This window comes from Cyprinus carpio, chromosome A21, assembly GCF_018340385.1.
Source record: "Cyprinus carpio isolate SPL01 chromosome A21, ASM1834038v1, whole genome shotgun sequence".
In the NCBI taxonomy this organism is placed as follows: domain Eukaryota; kingdom Metazoa; phylum Chordata; class Actinopteri; order Cypriniformes; family Cyprinidae; genus Cyprinus; species Cyprinus carpio.
In genome coordinates, this window is record NC_056592.1 from 14,955,855 (window position 1) to 14,975,447 (window position 19,593).

At 33.5% G+C, this 19,593-nt stretch overlaps 2 protein-coding genes across 2 annotated transcripts; both read left to right on the forward strand.

The window, feature by feature from the left end:
• The first annotated feature begins 387 nt into the window (after window positions 1–387).
• zmat2 (zinc finger, matrin-type 2) lies at window positions 388–5,752 on the forward strand. The gene is given in 7 exon segments (XM_042711018.1): window positions 388–420; window positions 833–875; window positions 877–885; window positions 1,259–1,382; window positions 1,833–1,906; window positions 2,054–2,199; window positions 5,452–5,752. Coding segments are annotated over 7 exon segments (558 nt in total). The 5' UTR covers window positions 388–402; the 3' UTR covers window positions 5,596–5,752.
• A 2,518-nt stretch (window positions 5,753–8,270) lies between these two features.
• Window positions 8,271–16,626, forward strand: lcp2a (lymphocyte cytosolic protein 2a). The gene is made up of 20 exons (XM_042711486.1): window positions 8,271–8,409; window positions 8,715–8,777; window positions 10,086–10,132; window positions 10,872–10,937; window positions 11,654–11,688; window positions 11,780–11,820; window positions 11,905–12,088; window positions 12,173–12,269; window positions 12,376–12,422; window positions 12,527–12,592; window positions 12,770–12,798; window positions 13,325–13,344; window positions 13,603–13,713; window positions 13,813–13,840; window positions 14,049–14,061; window positions 14,190–14,283; window positions 14,688–14,751; window positions 16,012–16,086; window positions 16,188–16,337; window positions 16,424–16,626. The coding sequence occupies exons 1-20, from the start codon at window positions 8,332–8,334 to the stop codon at window positions 16,547–16,549; spliced, it is 1,434 nt and encodes a 477-aa protein (XP_042567420.1). The 5' UTR covers window positions 8,271–8,331; the 3' UTR covers window positions 16,550–16,626.
• Window positions 16,627–19,593: the final 2,967 nt, after the last annotated feature.

Sequence of the window (19,593 nt, forward strand, 5' to 3'; positions counted from 1 at the left end):
TTTCTGTTTAGACCACTGGTCTATTATTAACTATCTCTATTATAGATCAGTGGTTTAGACACATTTCTTGTGGTCTTGGCCACAAAACGGGCAGATGGTATAGGTATAACTATATATAGGCTATAGTGTAAGTTGTCACAGTGGGATCTATCATTAAACAACACTATTTTATCCTATTCAGCTAAATGTAAATAATAAATTAGCTCTGAAACACAAAACAATTCGTGAAAATTCCTCTTTAATATTAAAAGTTCTTTTTTCCATTTTACATTGCGTTTAAAATATAACATCACAAGATAACGACATCATCACACACCACACTTGAAATCTGAAGCGACTGCATTTGTTTACGACTGCATTTGTTTACGACAGCAACACGCTTTACGGCATCACGGTAGCAAAATGGCGTCTGGCAGCGGGGTAAGAAATTTCTGTTAAGATTAGTTTCTTTGTTTAAAATATAAGTCTGTCCGCTTTCTTTGACCATTATTTAAGCACGAAAGCTGTTCTTAATTTCCTCTTTTAAAAGTGTAGATGTCGTGGTTCCTGGGGAAAAAGGAAAACTAGCTTGTGTCGACAGATGGTTTTGTTTTTGTTGTCGTATACAAACACAAGAAAACGGATATATTTGAACTATGAGACGTTTAGCAATCTGCTATCTCTAGTACTGCTGACTGACAGCCTTGTTGAACTATCAATATGATCAGACGGGGTTTATTAATGTTCGCTCTTGTGCACACGCTTTTCTCTGCAGTTTCCGCAGATTTCTGAATAAAGCTGATGTTAGTGCTTTGTTTAACAAGTTTATAACAGCATCTGTTTGTTCTTGTAGTCCAAGAATGATTTTCGTCGTAAATGGGACAAAGGTGAATATGAAAAAAGATGGTAAGCAAAACAATATGTAACCTTTCAATATATATGTGTGTGTGTGTATATATATATGTGTATAATATATATGTGTGTATGTATATAGTGTGTGTGTGTGTGTGTGTGTGTATATATGTATAATAAATATGTATATATGATATATATATATATAGACTACTTATATATATATATATATATATATATATATATATATATATATATATATATATATATATATTCAGTTTTTCAGTGTATACGCTTTACTGAAAGAATACATTTATTACATTTAATGTGAGAATGTCACATAGGGGTAAATAAACGGACAATATTTAATCCAAGTAAATAATTAATAGTGGTATTTCATATGTTATCCATCTTTTCTGTTCTCTAGGCAAGCCTGTGCCCCCCGTCAAGCGGGAGCTTCTCCGCCACAGAGATTATAAAGTGGATCTGGAGTCAAAACTGGGGAAGACCCTCGTCATCACAAAGACCACACCACAGGCTGAGATGGGAGGGTGGGTATCTGCTATGCAATGACTGTACTATGACTACATCAGTTAGAGTTGATGAACAAGTGAGTGGGCTGTGCGATTAATCAAAATCTCGATGAAATCACGAGGTGAACGTGTGATTTCTGAACTGCAGAAAGCACGATTTATGTAAAGATATGGTGTCCGCAAATATTGTCAATAAAGCCGTAACTACTACTACAGCTGATAGTCAACATCTTTCTTGCTTTATGGGTTTCCTTTTGAAATGTTTCAAATTAAAATTCATAAAACCAAAATGCATTTAAGAATGTAAAGTATAAGCAAATATTATGTCAAAATGGTGATTAAAAGTCTAAATTAAATTGCAATATTTGATACAAAAAAATTGTGAATGTTTTTTTTTTTTTTGGTTGACAATATTTGAAGGCATTGTGCTATTTCTGTTGATATAATTATGCATCTCCTTCCTCCCAGGTACTACTGCAATGTCTGTGATTGTGTAGTAAAAGATTCCATAAATTTCTTGGATCATATCAATGGTAAAAAACGTAAGTATTGCGGTCTTTGTACTTTTATTTTATGCAACACATTCGTATTACATGTTATAAATGTAACACATTTAGCATTTATTCATATTTTTACACTCTATCTGTACAAATCCTTGTATTTTGAAAAACTTCTTTTGCATTGCACAGATCAGAGAAACCTGGGAATGTCCATGCGAGTAGAGCGCTCTTCATTGGACCAAGTTAAAAAACGTTTTGAAGTTAACAAGAAAAAGCTGGAGGAAAAGCAGAAGGAGTACGATTTTGAGGAACGAATGAAGGAGTTGAGAGAGGAGGTCAGTGTTGAAATTGAGGTTCATTTATCAACATGTGAAATTCAAACAAAAATAAATAAAATCAAAAATATATTTCTACCAAAGATTCAAATTTGCTGTTATTTTACTCATGACATAAAATATTACAAAAATTTTTGCTGACCAAAAATCCAAAAATCTTTTCTTCAATGGTCTTTGGTGATTCATAAGTGATAGTCCTCCCAAAATTCAAAATGTATTTGCTGGTCAGTGCTATGTTTTTATTTAAACCGCAGGCCATCCAAAATGTGGGTGACTTTTCTTCAAAACGCTATCTTTTTATATAAACAAAATGCAAGTCAGCAGCAAAAAAAAAAATCATATATATGTCTTACTAATTAAAACAAACAATCAGTCCATGAAAAAAAAAAAAAAACATATACAAAATTCTTACCTTAAAAAACAATCATTCTCATGAAACATAAAATTATTTACAACATTCTTACCTAAGGGATGTTTCTGAAAATGTCACAGACCAGGCGCTTATCTATTAATACAGAGCTTTCTGTCCCTCCATTGAGAATGTCTTAAATATATCAAAGAAGTAAATATCTTATTCAGAATTTTTTGAAGCATCGAAAAATACATTTTGACCAAAAAATAAAAAAACTACGACTTTATTCGCAAATTCTCTCCAGAAAACAGCACATAACACTTTTTTTATTTTTATTTTTTTACTCTGTAGAGCTTCTGACTCGTATTTATGAGTCACAAAGTGTATATAAAATTTGGCCACAACTGAATATGCTTTTTTTATTTTTATTTTTAGTACCCTTAAGCCTCTGAATCTTATTAATCATACACAAAAGACAATGGTTTTAGCTAAATTCATCACAATTCCTAATTAATAAACTAAATAAACTAAATCACCTACATCCTGAATTTGTGTAAAGAGGTTAACAAAAAAATTAACAGCAAATTATCATTTTAGGGTGAACTATCCCTTGAAGAATTTTTGGTAACACTTTCTATGAAGCCCGTATTTAAAATACTTTATAGGGGTTTTCTTAAGTCAATACAACACAAAAAAAAACAAAAAAACAACAAAAATACTTAGGCCTTTGTGCTTCTAACTTTTTAGAGTATGATTATTTATAACACTCAATAAACACCATATTAAATCCACTAAATTAGTAATGGATTATCTCATAACTTGACATTGTTTATTAAAGAGCATATTAAATCCACTAAATTAGTAATGGATTATCTCATAACTTGACATTGTTTATTAAAGAGCTGCACGGTATCTTATTACATCTTGTGAGTGGTTAGGAGAGGTTGGGTGTTTCCTGTGAAGTTAATGTTAATTTTACTGTGAGCTAGTTTAAGCTCTGTTGTAATACTTTCAAATTAAAAAAATGCAATGTGTTATATGTATATATATTTATATATATATGCAGTGCCTTGCGAATGAATTCATACCCCTTTATTTTTTTCATGTTTTTGTTGCTGCCTTATGTTAAACTGCTGTAAATTTTCCCCACAACAATCTACACTCCATACACCATAATTGTAAAGCAAAAAAAAACAGGTTTTTAACATCTTTGTTTAATTTATTAAAAATATTTAACTAAAATGTTTCCATTGCATAAGTATTCTTATCTGGGACAGTTAAAATTTAGCATTTTGCTTGTAGATGTTACTACATTTCAAGTGAAGTTAACGTGCCCAATTCAGTTGAATGGGTATGATTTGGGATGGCACACACGTCTTAATAATAGGTCTAACAGCTGATAATGCATATCAGAGCAAAAACCAAGCACTGAGGTCAAAAGAACTGCCTGTACAGCTCAGAAACATCAAGCCACACATCTGTGGAAGAGTTCAGAAAAAAGTCTGCTTCACTGAAGGGTCACAGAAGCATGTAGTCTCTGTTACCCTTAATGGAAGAAGTTTGAAACAACCAGGACTCCTTATAGAGCTGGCCTCCTGGCCAAACTGAGCAACTGATGGAGAAGGGCTTTGGTCTAAATGGTGACCAAGAACCTGATGGTCACTCTAGTTGAGCTCCACGATCATATGTGGAGATAGAAGAAATCTACAGAAGGACAAACATCACTGCAACACTCCACCGATCCAGTCTTTAAGGCAGTGTGGCCAAACTCAATCCTCTCTTCAGTTAAGATGCATAAAAACATGCTTGGAATTTACAAAAAAAGCTCCTAAAGGACCCTCAGACTCTGAGAAACAAGATTATCTGGTCTGATGAACCTCAATTCTAAGCATCATGTTTGAAGGAAACCAGCTCTGCTCATCACCTGCAGAGTAACATCCCAAAAATAAAGTGTGCTGGTAGCAGCCTCATGCTGTGGGGCTGTTTTCAGCGGCAGGGACTGAGGGACTCATCAGAGTAGAAGGAGCCCTCAGTGCAGCAAAATATAGAGATGGCCTTAATGAAAACCCAGTCCAGAGCATTCAGGAGCTCAAACTGGGTAAAAGGTTCATCTTCCAACAGCACAATGACCCTAAACACACAGCAAGAGTGATTTATAGACAACTCTGTGAATGTCCTTGAGTGGTCCAGCCAGAGCCTGAGCTTGAACCCAATCAAATATTACTGGAGAAACCTGAAAATGTGCATCTGCCCCCATCCAACCTGACAGAGCTTGAGAGGTGAAGAGATGGGGAGAAGAATGACAGATAATCACCAAATGCTGATGAGCAAAGCTTGCTGCATCAAACAAAAAAGACTTGAGACTGTAAAGGTGCTAAATATTTAGTTAAGGGTATGAATAGTTATGCAATGTACTTATTTCAGTGTTTTATTTTTAATTAATTTATGAAGTTGTGACAATTCTGTTTTTGCTTTGTCAGTATGGTGCATGGAGTGTAGATGTGGAAAAAATTTTAATTTAAAGAAGTTTATCAGCAACATAATGTGAAAAAAATGAAGGGGTATAAATAGTCTATTGACTATAAGCTACTCTACAATTACCTGTCAATTAACTCTCATTAGAGTATTAGTAGACTAAGGTTAGGGTTGGTAGAATAAGTTGACGTAGTTGCAAAGTTGCTTTTAGTCAGTAGAATGTCTGTTGGTGAAGCATCAAAATAAAGTGTTAGCAGATTTTTGTTAAGGTTTTTTTTATATAATGCATTATGCATTAATTATAATGCCTTAAGTATACCCCTATAATGTTTTATAAATATGGGCTTCATAGAAAGTACTTTTTTTCTGGCAAGAGTATATCTCAAGAGTTCATAACCTATACTAATTATTTCATTCTGTTGTTAGAGGAGAAAGCGAAAGCCTACAGGAAAGAAAAGCAAAAGGAAAAGAAAAGAAAGGCAGAAGATGATCTCAACTTTGAAGATGATGATGAAATGGCTGCTGTGATGGGATTCTCAGGTTTTGGATCCTCCAAAAAAGGCCACTGATCACTCATTTTAAAAGTTTGCTCACCGGGGTCTTCTGTGAATAGGTATCCCTGAACTGAATGAAAATTTTCAAGAACTTCATTATTGCTTTACAGGACCACACAGCTTTTTTTTTTTTTTTTTATCACAAATTCTGTTAAATACCTCTGATTCAACACATGTGGTGGGTAACCTGTTCTTGGCCCTTGATCATAGAACATTAGCATAACTCTGTCTAAATACACCCCTATACCATCAACAAGAATAAACAAAAAAGTGTAAATAGGGCTGCATATGCATAAATGTTTTATGAGTTGTGTCTGAAGTTACCGTCTTATACCTTTCAAACAATGAAACCGAAAAGGTTCAAATTAAAACAATAAAACCTCAAGACTTGATGCTTCTATTCCCCAGCGTTAAAGTTGTAATTATAGAGCATTTGTATTATTATTATTATAAGGAGACAGATAGATTGTAATTTATGGTTGTTTTACATTAAAACATTGACTAAAAACCTTACAACAATACTAACTATGGCCATGATAAAGAACTAAAGATGAACTAAAGATTTCTTTATGTGAATGTATGTAAATAGAATATGGATTTATTAGTTTTTTTATGACATCTGTTACAGAAGCTTTATTTACTTTACATAAGCACATATCACATATAATGACAATTATATAATGACAACTTAATTCAATAATTAAGCATTTCTAACTTGATTAATTACCAAAAGTAAAGGAAAAGTTTTAACCGCTATTGATTTATATAGTACATCACCACCTGGCGGTGCTATTGTGTCCCATAAATTTACTAATGCAAATGAAAATGTACATCTGGCAAAATAATCAATAAAACGAAATAAATCAAAAGTCAGCACCTACAATTCTAAATAATTTCGCATAGACCTTGTCAATTAAAAATGCAAATTCACAACAAATGTTCCAATAAAAAGACTAGCCAAAATGTTCATTTGTAAAGGGAAGCGGCTCAGCTGTACACAGACAAACATATGTTGCCAGAGGGTTCTGTCCTTTCATTAGCCTATGAATGCCATTGTGCATAGATAAAGAGGAAATATAACATGTCTGTTGTATCAAAAATGAGGAAAAACAGCATCAGTGACAGGTTTGTGATCTCCGAAAACATTGAGAGTAATAAACAAGTAATTGTATTTAAAATTAGCAATAAAGAAGAAAAAGAGTGTTTTTAGTGTCACTGCAAAAATGTACAATGTATCCTAACGATAGTTTCCACTAAAATAAAGTCCAAGTGATGTTACAACAGAATTCAGTGTGGGAGCTCCTTAAAACATTATTGACATCTAAACAACTGGATGAGAGTCAAAACCGACGACTTTGCCCTCAAAACTCAAAAAGATTTTAATACACCCACTGAACCACCTTCTTCTTCGTAAGCAGCCAGGAAATGGAAATAACTGCGACAAGACAGGGGTATTATATTTTGGTGTATGACATCAAGTTATATGATAATCATATTTGAACATCCGTTTACAGCTTTGTGAATCAAATACACTTTACAGCTACATCAAAGTTGGATATTCAGTGATGCAAGCACATTTACCGAGATATTTCCATGAACTAACCCCTACAACAGGAGCAACTGAAAGCTTGAAACTCATAGTTTCCAGTTGTGGGTGTTAAATGCGAACAGTTCAGGGACTGAAGCAGCCACCCGTGTTGCAGGTCACGATCCACATAATCATTCACACAATCTGACTTTTGATCGGTTTCTTTTGCAGATGTGGTTCTTAGTTGGTAAATAACTGCATACAATCATTTTAAAATAAAGCATGCTACAGAAATTGTACAGTTTAACCAGGTTTACCTTAAGAAAAAATGTTAAGATGAAGTTAAATGAAAGTGATAAAAATAGCTGTTTCTTATCAGTCGTTAAATCTATAATTAAATAAGCAAAATAAATAACATGGGAAGCATCAACTAATTGCAAATAAAGCTCTGAACTAAAAGATAAAACTTAAAAATGGCTATAATAAAATTACGGCTTTATGTTGTGAACTTCTAAATGGTATTTTATCAATTCTTTTCCCAAAGAAAGCCTTCTTTGCTTGTGTTTATCAAAATTCAAAACCAAAATTTAGGAATCACGTGATGTGGAACTGGCAAGATGTAGATAATGAGGCAAATAATTTAAATATAATAATGGAGTTTTAAACTTTTTTTGTGTGTCTAGGATCTTAGCAAACACTAAACTGAACACAAGATTGAGTCCAGTAGTTCATTATGTCCAGTGCTTATAGCCTATATCTGTCTGAGGGATGAAGATGAATTATAACTAAATTAAGAAATAACTTCTTTTTTTTTTTTCATGAAGGGGCCGTACTTCCCCTGTTTGTCACAACAATCATTAACAGGAAGTCTATGGGGAAGTGGATGTCATTCTTTCTTTTTATACTGTGCTCAGGCAAATCCAGGGTGTTGGGCTTTTTAGATATTTTTGAAAATGTTGGTAGAAATTTGAGTAATTCTCCCACTTCTACATTTGAAACTGAGTGATTCTGTGACTAAATTATTATCTCTTTTGATTTATTTTCTTGTTTGACGTTTTTTTTTTTTTCTTCTTTTTTTTGATTTGTCACCAGCATCCACATGTTCAAATTATACACATCAACACTCACAGTATCATCTAACTGATATACATAAGTAATTTTTTTTCAATGCTTGTGGTATCTGGGATTTGATATTCATAAGTAAGTGTAGTGCATTTGGAATAATGAATTCTGAAAGTTTGCCATCCAAATCGGAGGTTCTCAGCTGGGATTCACAACGGTTAGCAGACTTTCTGAAGAAAGTAAGTTGCTTTCTCTTTCTATGTTTCAATGTAAAATATATAGTGAAATTGAAAACATATCTATTGCAATCAAAATGTTTCTTTTATAGATGTTTAGCACAGTTACAAATTTGATACTATCTAGTACCGATAAATGAGAGATATTTGTAGCATTCCTGAATCTTTAATAGCATTGCATGTACTACAGACCTATGTTTGATATTTAATTATATTTAATATTCAATTATGTTGTTTTTGTAGGAGATACGGTTATGTCTGTGAGCCTGTAAATTCAACTGACATACTTTCTTTTTGATTATCTTTAGCGGAATCTAACTGGGTGTGATAAGGTTGTGACACGGTATAGCATCAGTGGCCAAAGGTTCCTGGTATGTACCCCTTTAAAACCTGAGTCCAGCACTTTTGGTGGGTCACAACCCAAAACTGTGTCACAGGTCTGTTCTGATCACAGACAGCAAGGAGGGGAAATTCATGAAATTCAAGAGGCGTTCAGAAAGCAGAATTGACCATTTTAGAACATGTCATCATTTTGTATGTCATAATTTGCTATTTTTGGCCCTATGAATTTGTGTTCACATTTGTAAACATTTTTAGCTTTTAACAAAATTTTGTTAAACATTTATATTCATACAAAAATGTCCCTTTACAAAATAGACATCTGCGGTCTGACTCAGTGTTGTATCATTGTTTTCCTTGATCCTGCGATTCAGGAAGTGCTGTTATTAGAAATGAACCACCAAGTAAACTGCTAACTTCTAAAAACTACCAAGAACTCTGAATTCTCCTAACTTCTATTTCTAAATGACCTACTCCTAATCAATCAGAAATAAATAACAAAGTAAAGCTTCTAAATGTGTTTGTTCGTGTTTATATGTATGTTCAAACGATCCTTCAAATGATTTCGAAGGACTGAATCATGAATGCAGTGATGAATATGTTTTAAACCCTAACTGATGCAGTGCATAGCAGTTTATTTCTCAAACAACCGTGTCAAAAGAAGTACCCACATACGTATTCCAGGATGACAATGACAAGATTCATCGGGTTCAGACTGAGAAAGATTGGCCATCACAGAGTCCTGATCTAAACCCCACTGAAAGCCTTTGGGATGTGCTTGAGTAGACTTTACAATGCCAGTCCAAAAAATTCGCACATTTGAATATTTCATTGGACAGCCTTTAGCAATAACTGTGCATTAGTTGTGCCATTGTTTCGACAATGATGTGCAACATCCAAATATTTATTTCCATCAAGAGTTGCATTCATTTTTGGCTGAGATCTTGTATTGACAATATGAGATTCAAACCACTCTTTAAAGTCAACTCCGGCACATCCTTTTAAAAGGGTTAAGCTCAGAAAAATGAAAATTGTTCCTCGTGCTAACTTAACTATTATTTCTCAATTTTTGGGCCTTATGAATCTTGCCATTGTCATTTTGGAATATGGACATGGGTGCATCTTCCAACATGAATGATTAAAAAATTAAAAGCTGTACTGTACAGCAGTAAGGGTTAAAAGAATTGTTGCAAAACACACAATATGCCAGAAACATATTAATCATTAATCAGTATTAGCTTATTTGAATCCAAATGATGACTTTCTTTGGCAAGGCATATACGTACACAGCCAGTTTGATAAATTAATTTAAAAACAGTCTGTATATTTTTTTTTTTCAGAGTATGTCTGACAACGACCTTCAAAAGTTCCCTAAGCTTCATGCACCGTAAGTACCGATTGTATTTTGTGTGCTTATTCTGTATATTTCTCATTCTTTTTTCTTAGTCTATACTGTTTAAATCGCATGATTAAATAAAACAATATAAAAAACACAAAAAATGATTTGCCATTAAAAAAACAAAAATATATCATATCCACAGTATTTATTTATTTATTTATTTGAAAAATACAGTCACTGTGCTTTAAAATCTTTCAAAAACAACTGTAGCTCATCATGTTGCCATAGTATTTTATAGTGTAAAAAGTATACAAACAGGTAGAAATGTGCAAGAACACCATCAATGACATAGTGACAATAAAAGGAAACACTGCACAGGAAAGATAAACCAGAGAAGCAGATGTGGCAGAAACCATTACGCTGATGCAGAAACTGGTTTGCAGAGCATGTTTGGTGCGAATGGCTGAAAACACCCACACCTCAATAACACATAAATAAGCAGATGTTATTGATTTTTCCCCAAAAGCATATTTGGCTTTAGGTATGTGACAGTGACTTCGTGGTAAAGTGATTCTTGTTGTTTTTTTAAGCATTGTCAGGTGCACAGAAACGGGGACAGAAAATTATGGCTCTGTTACCACATCCTGCTTGAGCTGAACCCTCAGCCAGTACATAAAGCAATAATTACATTCTGTTCTTTCTCTAAAAACGCCTACTTATCAATCATTTGCCAGTAATGGTAGTTACACTTTGAGGATTTGAAACTGGTGTTTTCTAAAATTTTTAGGCTTATCTCCAAAATTTGTCAGGAAATCAACAAGAAGAGGATCTTTCCGCCGATTCCAATGATAAGGCCAGTACATCTCTACCATCACAAATCTTGTGTTATATATGTGAAATATTATGTACACTAACATTCAAAGTTTGGGGTCTGTAAGAATTTCTTAATGTTTAAGAAAGAAGTCTCTTATGCTTACCAAGGCAGCATTTCTTGATCAAAACCAGCAAAAACAATTCTGTAATATTGTGAAATTGCTGATTGTTTTCTATTTGAATACATTTCAAATGTGTGATGGCAAAGCTGAAATTCTTCAGTGTCACATGATCCTTCAGAAATCATACTAATAATTATGCTGATTTGCTGCTCAAGAAACATTTCTTATTATTATCAATGTTGAACATTTTTGTGGAAACTTTTTTTTAAGATTGTTTGATGATTAAAAAGTTCTAAAGAACAGCATTCGTATGATTTTTATATTTCGTCATTTTTTATCAATTTAAAGCGTCCTTGCAGAATAGAAGTACTGACCCCAATGTTTTTGGTTACTATATGACTCTATAAGTATGTGGTCATCCAGACAACACATTTATGTTCTTGTTGAACTTTTAAAGGTTTGTTGTCCCATATATTAACATCCTGTCATCATTAACTCACCCTCATGTCGTTCCAAGCCTGAAAACGAACTTTCTTCTGCAGAAACACAAAAGAAGATATCTTGAAAAATGTCTTTTGAGCAACTCTTTTTTTTCTTCAGCATACAACTAATTATCCTTAGTGTTTTGTAACAGGCCATCACCAGTTCCCAGCTACCCACAACCACCAGGTATGATATAAAGTATATTCAATATATTCAATATGCTACAAATTACACTTTTAAAGAGTGTCTAGAAGATGTTTGTTCTTGTTATTTCCAGTTGAGCATCATGAGGATCAAGCGTGGGACTCTGAAGAGTTTGTAAGTCTCGTATTTGTGTTTAAAACTGTTTTGAAGTGATCAGTATCACATCTGACTGGCAGAGCGTGTGTATTCCTTCCTTAAGAGAGTGATGATGACTACGAGAATCCTGATTCGAACGATGAAGGTGAAGCTAGCGGTGGAGACTATGAGTCCCCAGAGGAGGGGTCAGACAGCGACAACAGCTATGAGCCTCCGCCAACCGAGCCTAATGAAGACACGGCCCAGATCTGCCCCGCAAAACCCATGGAAAACAGCGATTATATTGGTATGCAGAACTGGACACTTTTCCACTTTCTCCTACTGTTGTCTGAGTCTTTTGGAAAAATGATAGGATTCCTTGTTTTATCAGATAATAACCGCACACGTGGAGTGAGCAGAAGTCAACCGCCTGTCCCTCCCGAGCCCCCAACCCCCTCACCCTCCCACACACCTTCAAAGCGTCAAACTTCAAATACTTCACATTTCCAAACAGCATGTGTCCCTCTTCATCTCTGATTTTCATTTTTTGAGACTTCTTTGCAATAAACTCTATATTTAATATTATAATCGATAGGTTGGACTGCCTATGAGAGAAGAGCGGCCCCTAAAAAGATCCCCAGGTAGGAAAGTATTCTTATTTTTAGTGAAAGATGAACTGGGTGTGATGTTGTTGAACCTATCCACTTTTTCTATATGTTGTTTCTACCGTTCTGTGTTCTTATAGCACCTGCCGTGGACCGCAGTAAAAAGCCAGGAGCTCTGGACAGAAACCAGCCTGCAGCTGTAGCAGGTCACTTTTAGCAAATAATAATTGAGAAATAATGCAATTCAGATTACTTTGATATGATCTGGTGTCAAAGCAATCAAGAAAGATAATGTAGGCAGTGTCAAAAGGGAAGGCTTTGATTCTAAACTGTATTGTAATTATATGTTTTAACAACACTTAGACTGTATTGTGTCTTCACAGGTGGAAGAGTCACATGCTCGCTTGACAGAGTAAGTTTATTTTTTCCTGCCTCGAAATAGAATTCACCACTATGTGCCTTAGTCATTTTTTTTTAAAATTGCATTTACTGAACATTTCATTTTTGAACAATCAATTAATTATATATTATTTTTAAGAATAGATGAATAAATATCACGATTAGCTATATTAATAAATAAATATATCATTATGTATAACAATATATAAGTATATATTAGATTGTGTGTGTTTTATAAATATTTATAACTGTTCGAATGAATATATAATATACAATGAATATTGTTATTACTACGATTATTACTACTATGATTATTACAACATACAACATAATAATAACTTCCATGCTTGAAATATGAATGACATTTTTTTTCCTAACATCTTCCTAAAATTGTGTGTACACACACACACACATTTTTCCTAATATTTAGTCTTTCCATTTCAAAGTTTCATTTAGATTTTTTTGTATATACTACACCATAATAACTTTACTATTCAGTGGTTCTGTAAAATGGTATTTCTCTCTTCTTTTTTTTGTAGACTGGTCAACTGCCAAGAAGGTACGGTGGTTTCCTTTAATTTCCTCTTTTATAAATACAACAGAAATAACTGCACTTGTGCATTTAGCATGACAATATTTAGTAGTATAATTTACTATTTCAAAAGATTCTCTCGCACATATTCTCTCTTACATATGTGTACACAGAATATTGCTGCAAATTACTGTGAATTTCTTTGTTTTGGAAAAAACTAAATCAAATTTGTCATACATTTTTTGGGATGTTTTCATTTGCCTTTATTTCATTCGCTTTTATCAGACTCCCGGCAGTGGAGCCACCAGGAGAACCAATGAGAATTCCCAAACCCTCACTTCCTCCTCTAGGGGTGCGCAGAAGTGCCTCTTCTGTTACACCAGGCTCTCAGAACAGGTCAAATTCATATATATATATATATATATATTATAACTTTACGCTGCACCATTCTTTCACAAAGCTGCCACTGTAACTTGTATCTTACTTTTCCAACAGACAACCTGACCCTGACCACAGAAAGGAGGTAATCACATTAAGCACACACACACACACACACACACACACAAACAAATCACACAATAAACACACACAAATAAAATTAAATATATATAAAAATTATATAGAATTTATGTATATATATATATATGTTTATATGTGTAAATATATATGTCTGTGCAACTTGCAAAATTTTCAATCACTCACACTTAAATTTAATGTTTTTTCTTCAACAGTTTCGTGATGACAGTAAGTAACTTTATCCATATTGTGTGTGTGTTTATATATGTTGATGAGATGGTTATAATAAGTTTTATTATCAGTAAAGAAAAAAACCTAATTAAGTTTTATGTTTCAACACTCTGTAATTCTTACAGCTGCTAGGCACAACTCCAACACATTCCCAATGCACGTTAGGAACCTTTCACCAAGACCGCCGGGAACCCACGGACAGTCCTATCAAACAGACAAGTATGTATTAAAATGAGAAGACTGACTGTAGGTGGTCAGATTTCATATTATTCAAGAAGCTACTGCCCTGATAGCACACATACATCACAGACATCTGCATTAATATCTGCAAGACATATTTTTTAGAAAGTGTTTGCTGCTCTGCAATAGCCTACATATATACAGTGTTTCCTATCAGATGTCAAATAGACGTTTAGAAAATGTCAGTTTCGATGTAAAACTGATAGGCCTATCTTAAATACATCTATCAGATGTTTGCACACAGGAGATGCTTTCCTGATAACGCAATCTTTAACAGACATCTTGCAGATGCACGTGTGTTATCTGGGTGCTGAATTAATCCAGATATTCAGAAATATTAGTTACTCCATTATATTTAACTATTTTTCGGTTACATTTTACAGTGTTCACCCCAGTCGATCACTACCGGGAAAACTGCAGGAGGGTAAGCGTGCATTGCATTCGTTTGATTAATTTTACTATACATTTAATGAAAATAACTAATTCAATCCTTTATTTTGTTGAACGAAAGCAAACAAAAAAAACCCAAGAACCCCAACACCACAACCACAAAAAGCAGACAAGCACGTAAAGCAGGCACAAAAGCTTGAAATGCTTAAAACCAACAAAAACAATACACATCAACCAGCAGATGGCACCTTGGTATTGCATTTCCTTTGAAGTGCTACTGGAGTCTATTTTCTTGTATGGTTTAAAGCAGGGTTGTCAAACTCAATTCCAACAGATTCAACCCTATTTAAACACACCTGATCCAACTAATTAAATCTTTTTAGGCTTATTTGACAGCTACATGGTATGTGTGTTGAAGCAGGGTTGGAACAAAACTCTACAGGGCTCCGGCCCTCCAGGAATTAAGTTTGACACCCATGCTTTAAAGGAACAGTTCAGCCAAAAAGTAAAGTTTGTTGAAAATGTTCTCACCCTAAGGCCATCCATGATGTAGATGAGTTTGTTTCTTCATCGAAACAGATCACTTGCTCACCAATGAGTCCTCTGCAGTGAATGGGTGCCGTCAGAATGAGTCCAAACAGCTGATCAAAACATCACAATAATCGACATGACTCCAGTCCATCAATTAACAACTTGTGAAATGATAAGCTCACAAATCCATCATTAATGCTTTTTAATTTTAAACTATCACTTCCGACCAAAATATGAGTCTATAATCTATAATAACACTTCCTCCAGTTCTTTAACTTCCTCACCTTGTTGTTCTGTCACATCAAAACCCTCCAACTTATTTGTTTTTGTTTAAAACTGTTTTGGACTGTTTTCACTTACAAATGATGTTTGATATGTGCATATTTCTCTGCGGATTTAGACAAGATGTCTTTTTAACTGGTGACTGCAATATTATAGATATTTTAGCTAAAAGCAATGGTTTGAAGTTAAAAAATTGAGCTTTCAGCTGGAAACAGCTTTGCTCTTCAGTAGACATTAATTGATGGACTGGAGTCTTGTGGATTATTGTTATGTTTCTATTAGTCTATTTATTATACTCTCATTTTGACGGCACCCATTCACTGCAGAGCATCCGGTGAGCAAGTGTTCCGATAAAGAAATAGCAGTCTGTTCTACGCTGAATTTTGTTTATATCACTATTATGTCTTTGTAAAATATTAGGATTTCATAAATCATTATTTTCTTAGATAATTACAGAGAAAACAGACACTGTCAGCCCTAATACTATTATTTCTCTATTTATAGGACATGGATCCAGCTTGGTATGTGGGTCAGGTCTCCCGAGGTGAGGCAGAGAACTGCCTCAGAAGAGTTAACCGGGTGAGACCATTGTGTTCAAATGAACTATATGACACTAAAAACAACTTTAGGGAATAAAAATGTCATTCAAAGTTAATCTGTTGAAATGTGCCCTCTGTCAGGATGGGACGTTCCTTGTGCGAGACAGTTCAAATCGATCTTCAAACCAGCCCTACACGCTTGTGGTCCTGTACCAGGATAAAGTTTACAACATACAGATCCGCAGAAATCAAGATGGCTTCATGCTAGGCACTGGTCTGAAATCCTATGAGGTATTAAAACTGTTGTTTTTTATGTCTGTAATCTTAGCTACATGCATAACGACCAAAGTTGTAACACTATTGATTGTTTTTGGCAGACTTTCGATCAGGTCAGCGACATTATCAACCAGCACAAACACAAGCCACTCCTTCTTATTGATGCCAAGAACCGAGAATCAAGCCAACAGAACCAGTGTGCTTTGATTTATCCAGCTAGATATTAAACCTTTATTCTACACAAGACTAATTTAAAGTAACTAGTTTTAGTTATTACAAAACATTAATCTGAAATCAAATCAACACACCAACAATAAATATCTAAACCTCTCAGAACTCAAAACATAACACTCCATAGTACTGAACAACGTCATAAAGTTTTTGAATGCTGCATATTCCATAGTACTGGATACATACGTTTTCGTTATTTCTCAAACTAAACAATTCAATAATTTTAATTTAATATTTCCACGATCAAAAGTGTTTAATATTAACTTCAAAGCTATATTACTGTGTTATCATGAAATTTGAATTGTATATTGACATAGCAATAAAGATTATATAATTCTACAACACCGTTTTCCGGGGACAGGCACGGTTTCCCCGAATGGAGTTGTCCCCGGAAATGTCCCCGTTTTACAGCACGTTCAAAACAATCCGCAAATACACTGGAAAATCCCGACCAATTTATCTAGCTGACCAATTCACCAGTAGATGGCGCTGCGAGCTGATTACTTGGTCGCAATTAATTATATTTTATTATAACAACATAAGTGAAGGAGAAAATTATATTTCTCAGATGCACAAATCCTTCATTAGAACATGTGAACACACTTAAGAGAATGCAGTTATTTAACTATTGCAATTACAACAGGAAACACACATTTTAAGTTGCAGAATCTCCACAATGAACACAATTCTGCACAAAATATGGCAGTATAGGTTATCAGAACTTAAATAAATATACACTATGTACATAAATATGCCGAAAGAAAATTATACAATCAGATATATTAAAACAAGAGAAGAGAGTTTTTTTTTTATTTATTTATTTTTTCTTCTTCATTTTATCACATTGTTTAGAGCATAAGAAACAAATGGTAAAAAAAAAAAAAAAAAAAAATTTTTGATAAATGATATTTTATTCATATGTTATGGTATGTCCTCTGTAGTGGACACTATGGACTAAAAAATAAAATGACATGAAATTATATGTATAGGCAAAATCAATGGGATTTTTTTTTTTTCAATCACCAATAACTTTTTGGGTTTTAGGATTTTTTTTAACCAAAATTTGTATAAAGATGATTCTCAACTATGTTATGAAAGATATAATGGAATAAATTGATACACCATTTTACTTTATGCAATATGTGGGTAAAATGGCTATAAATTAATATTCCCATTCAATGCAATGTATCTATACACTGTATCTAATTTCCATATTAATGTGTTCTTGGAGCAACATTTAATGTAGAAGTGTAATAATTGGAGTAATAATTGGCAACATTTTAATAATAATATCTAATATTTCATAGGAATATTGATGTATAATTTATTGTTGTGTCCCCCAAAATGCCTGATAAACATGATCTAAGTCCTGATGTCCTCTACAGTGGACATGTATGAAATCAAAGCCCTGTTCTGTAACAGAAAGTCATTTTTTGATTTGAAACCCTATAACATTTTGACATAACGTCTGAGGTTCACCCGTGCCAAAAACCGCTACTGGACGAGAGCAGAGCGCTGTTATCATCAGTTATCAAAAGAGATCGCGTTATATAGCCTACATATTAAAACAAAGTAATACTGTTTGTGTGCAGTGTATAACAAGACATGTAGGTTACGGGATTCTTTTGCACACAATAGGCCTATTTAACATTCCTGAAACTTCCGCCGTCACAACTCTGAAGTCTCTGATATGAATAATATAAAAAATAATAAACTAATCAATTACACTTGCACGATAACATTTGCAGAAAGCACATACTTTGTAGTCAATATGAGCCTAAAATGCAAACTATTAACCCTGATTAGGGATAAAAAATATCTATTTCCAGAAGCATAGCCTATGTTTATAAACATAAAATTTTAAAGGTTGTATAGCCTGTGTACACACAGTTATGAAAATTTTAAATACAGTTAGAAAATAACATATTTGTTGTTTTATTTATCATATGTTATCATATTTATTGTTTTATTTTAATGTGATTTTGTAAAGCCATAACTTTGTTATTATACGAGTCTACTGTTTTGAGATGTTTGCTATTTGCAGGGGTGTAAAATACTTGAGAAATTTTACTGGATTACTGTACTTAGGTATTATTTTTGGGGTATTTGTACTTTATTCATGTAAAATGTAAACTGATTACTTTTTTTACTTTTTATTACTTACAATTTTATTTAAACTTAAGAATTACTCATTCATATTTTTGCATTTTTATTTTATCTCATGCACATTAAATATGGTAAGCAGAAACTCAAAAGTGCTTTTGATGTGCAAGAACCAATGAGGTTTGTTTTCACGCATCAAGCACACATATTTTAGCTTCAGTTCTAACTTTAAATTTCTGGCATCAAAAGTTTGCTATCAAAACTGAGGAAGCATTTAGGGGTAGCAAAGTTGCTTTTTTCCCCCCTCAAAAATTTATTATATTTATATTTGTTAGCTGTAGTATATTGACTGAATGCACAAAATGGCTGAGTGCAAATACTATCGGTGACGAGAATTTTAATACAATTCATGTTTTGGACAGCTTTTTAAAATGAAATGTTACAAACTTCCAAAACGTGTTTAAATGAGCATTGTTAAATTAATTATAAATCATGTTTAGTGAGGTTCTTACCAGGGAGTGGACTTTTTACACCCCAGGCTATTTGCAATAGTTACTATTTACTATTTTTCAGTGTAATTTTTGGTGAAATAATTTTTTTTTAAAATAGGGGTAAGTTTGATCCTCAAACAAAACTGTATCAATTATGATACCTATGTATGGAACCCACAACAATAATAAAAAATAAATAAATAAAAACATATTGTCTCCGTTTTTAAATTCGTAGATAATGACAAGTGAGATTTCAGTGATATTTTAACCACTGAATTAGAAAATGTCCCCGGTTGTCATTTCAGAAATCTGGTCACTTTATTCAACAAGGAACGTTATACGGGGCGTGAAGAACAGAATGAGGATTACATCACGCTAACTATCAGCAAGGATTTGTTTTTTTGTTTTTTTTTTTAATCCTGTGAAATCATTCTGTTCACCTTCCA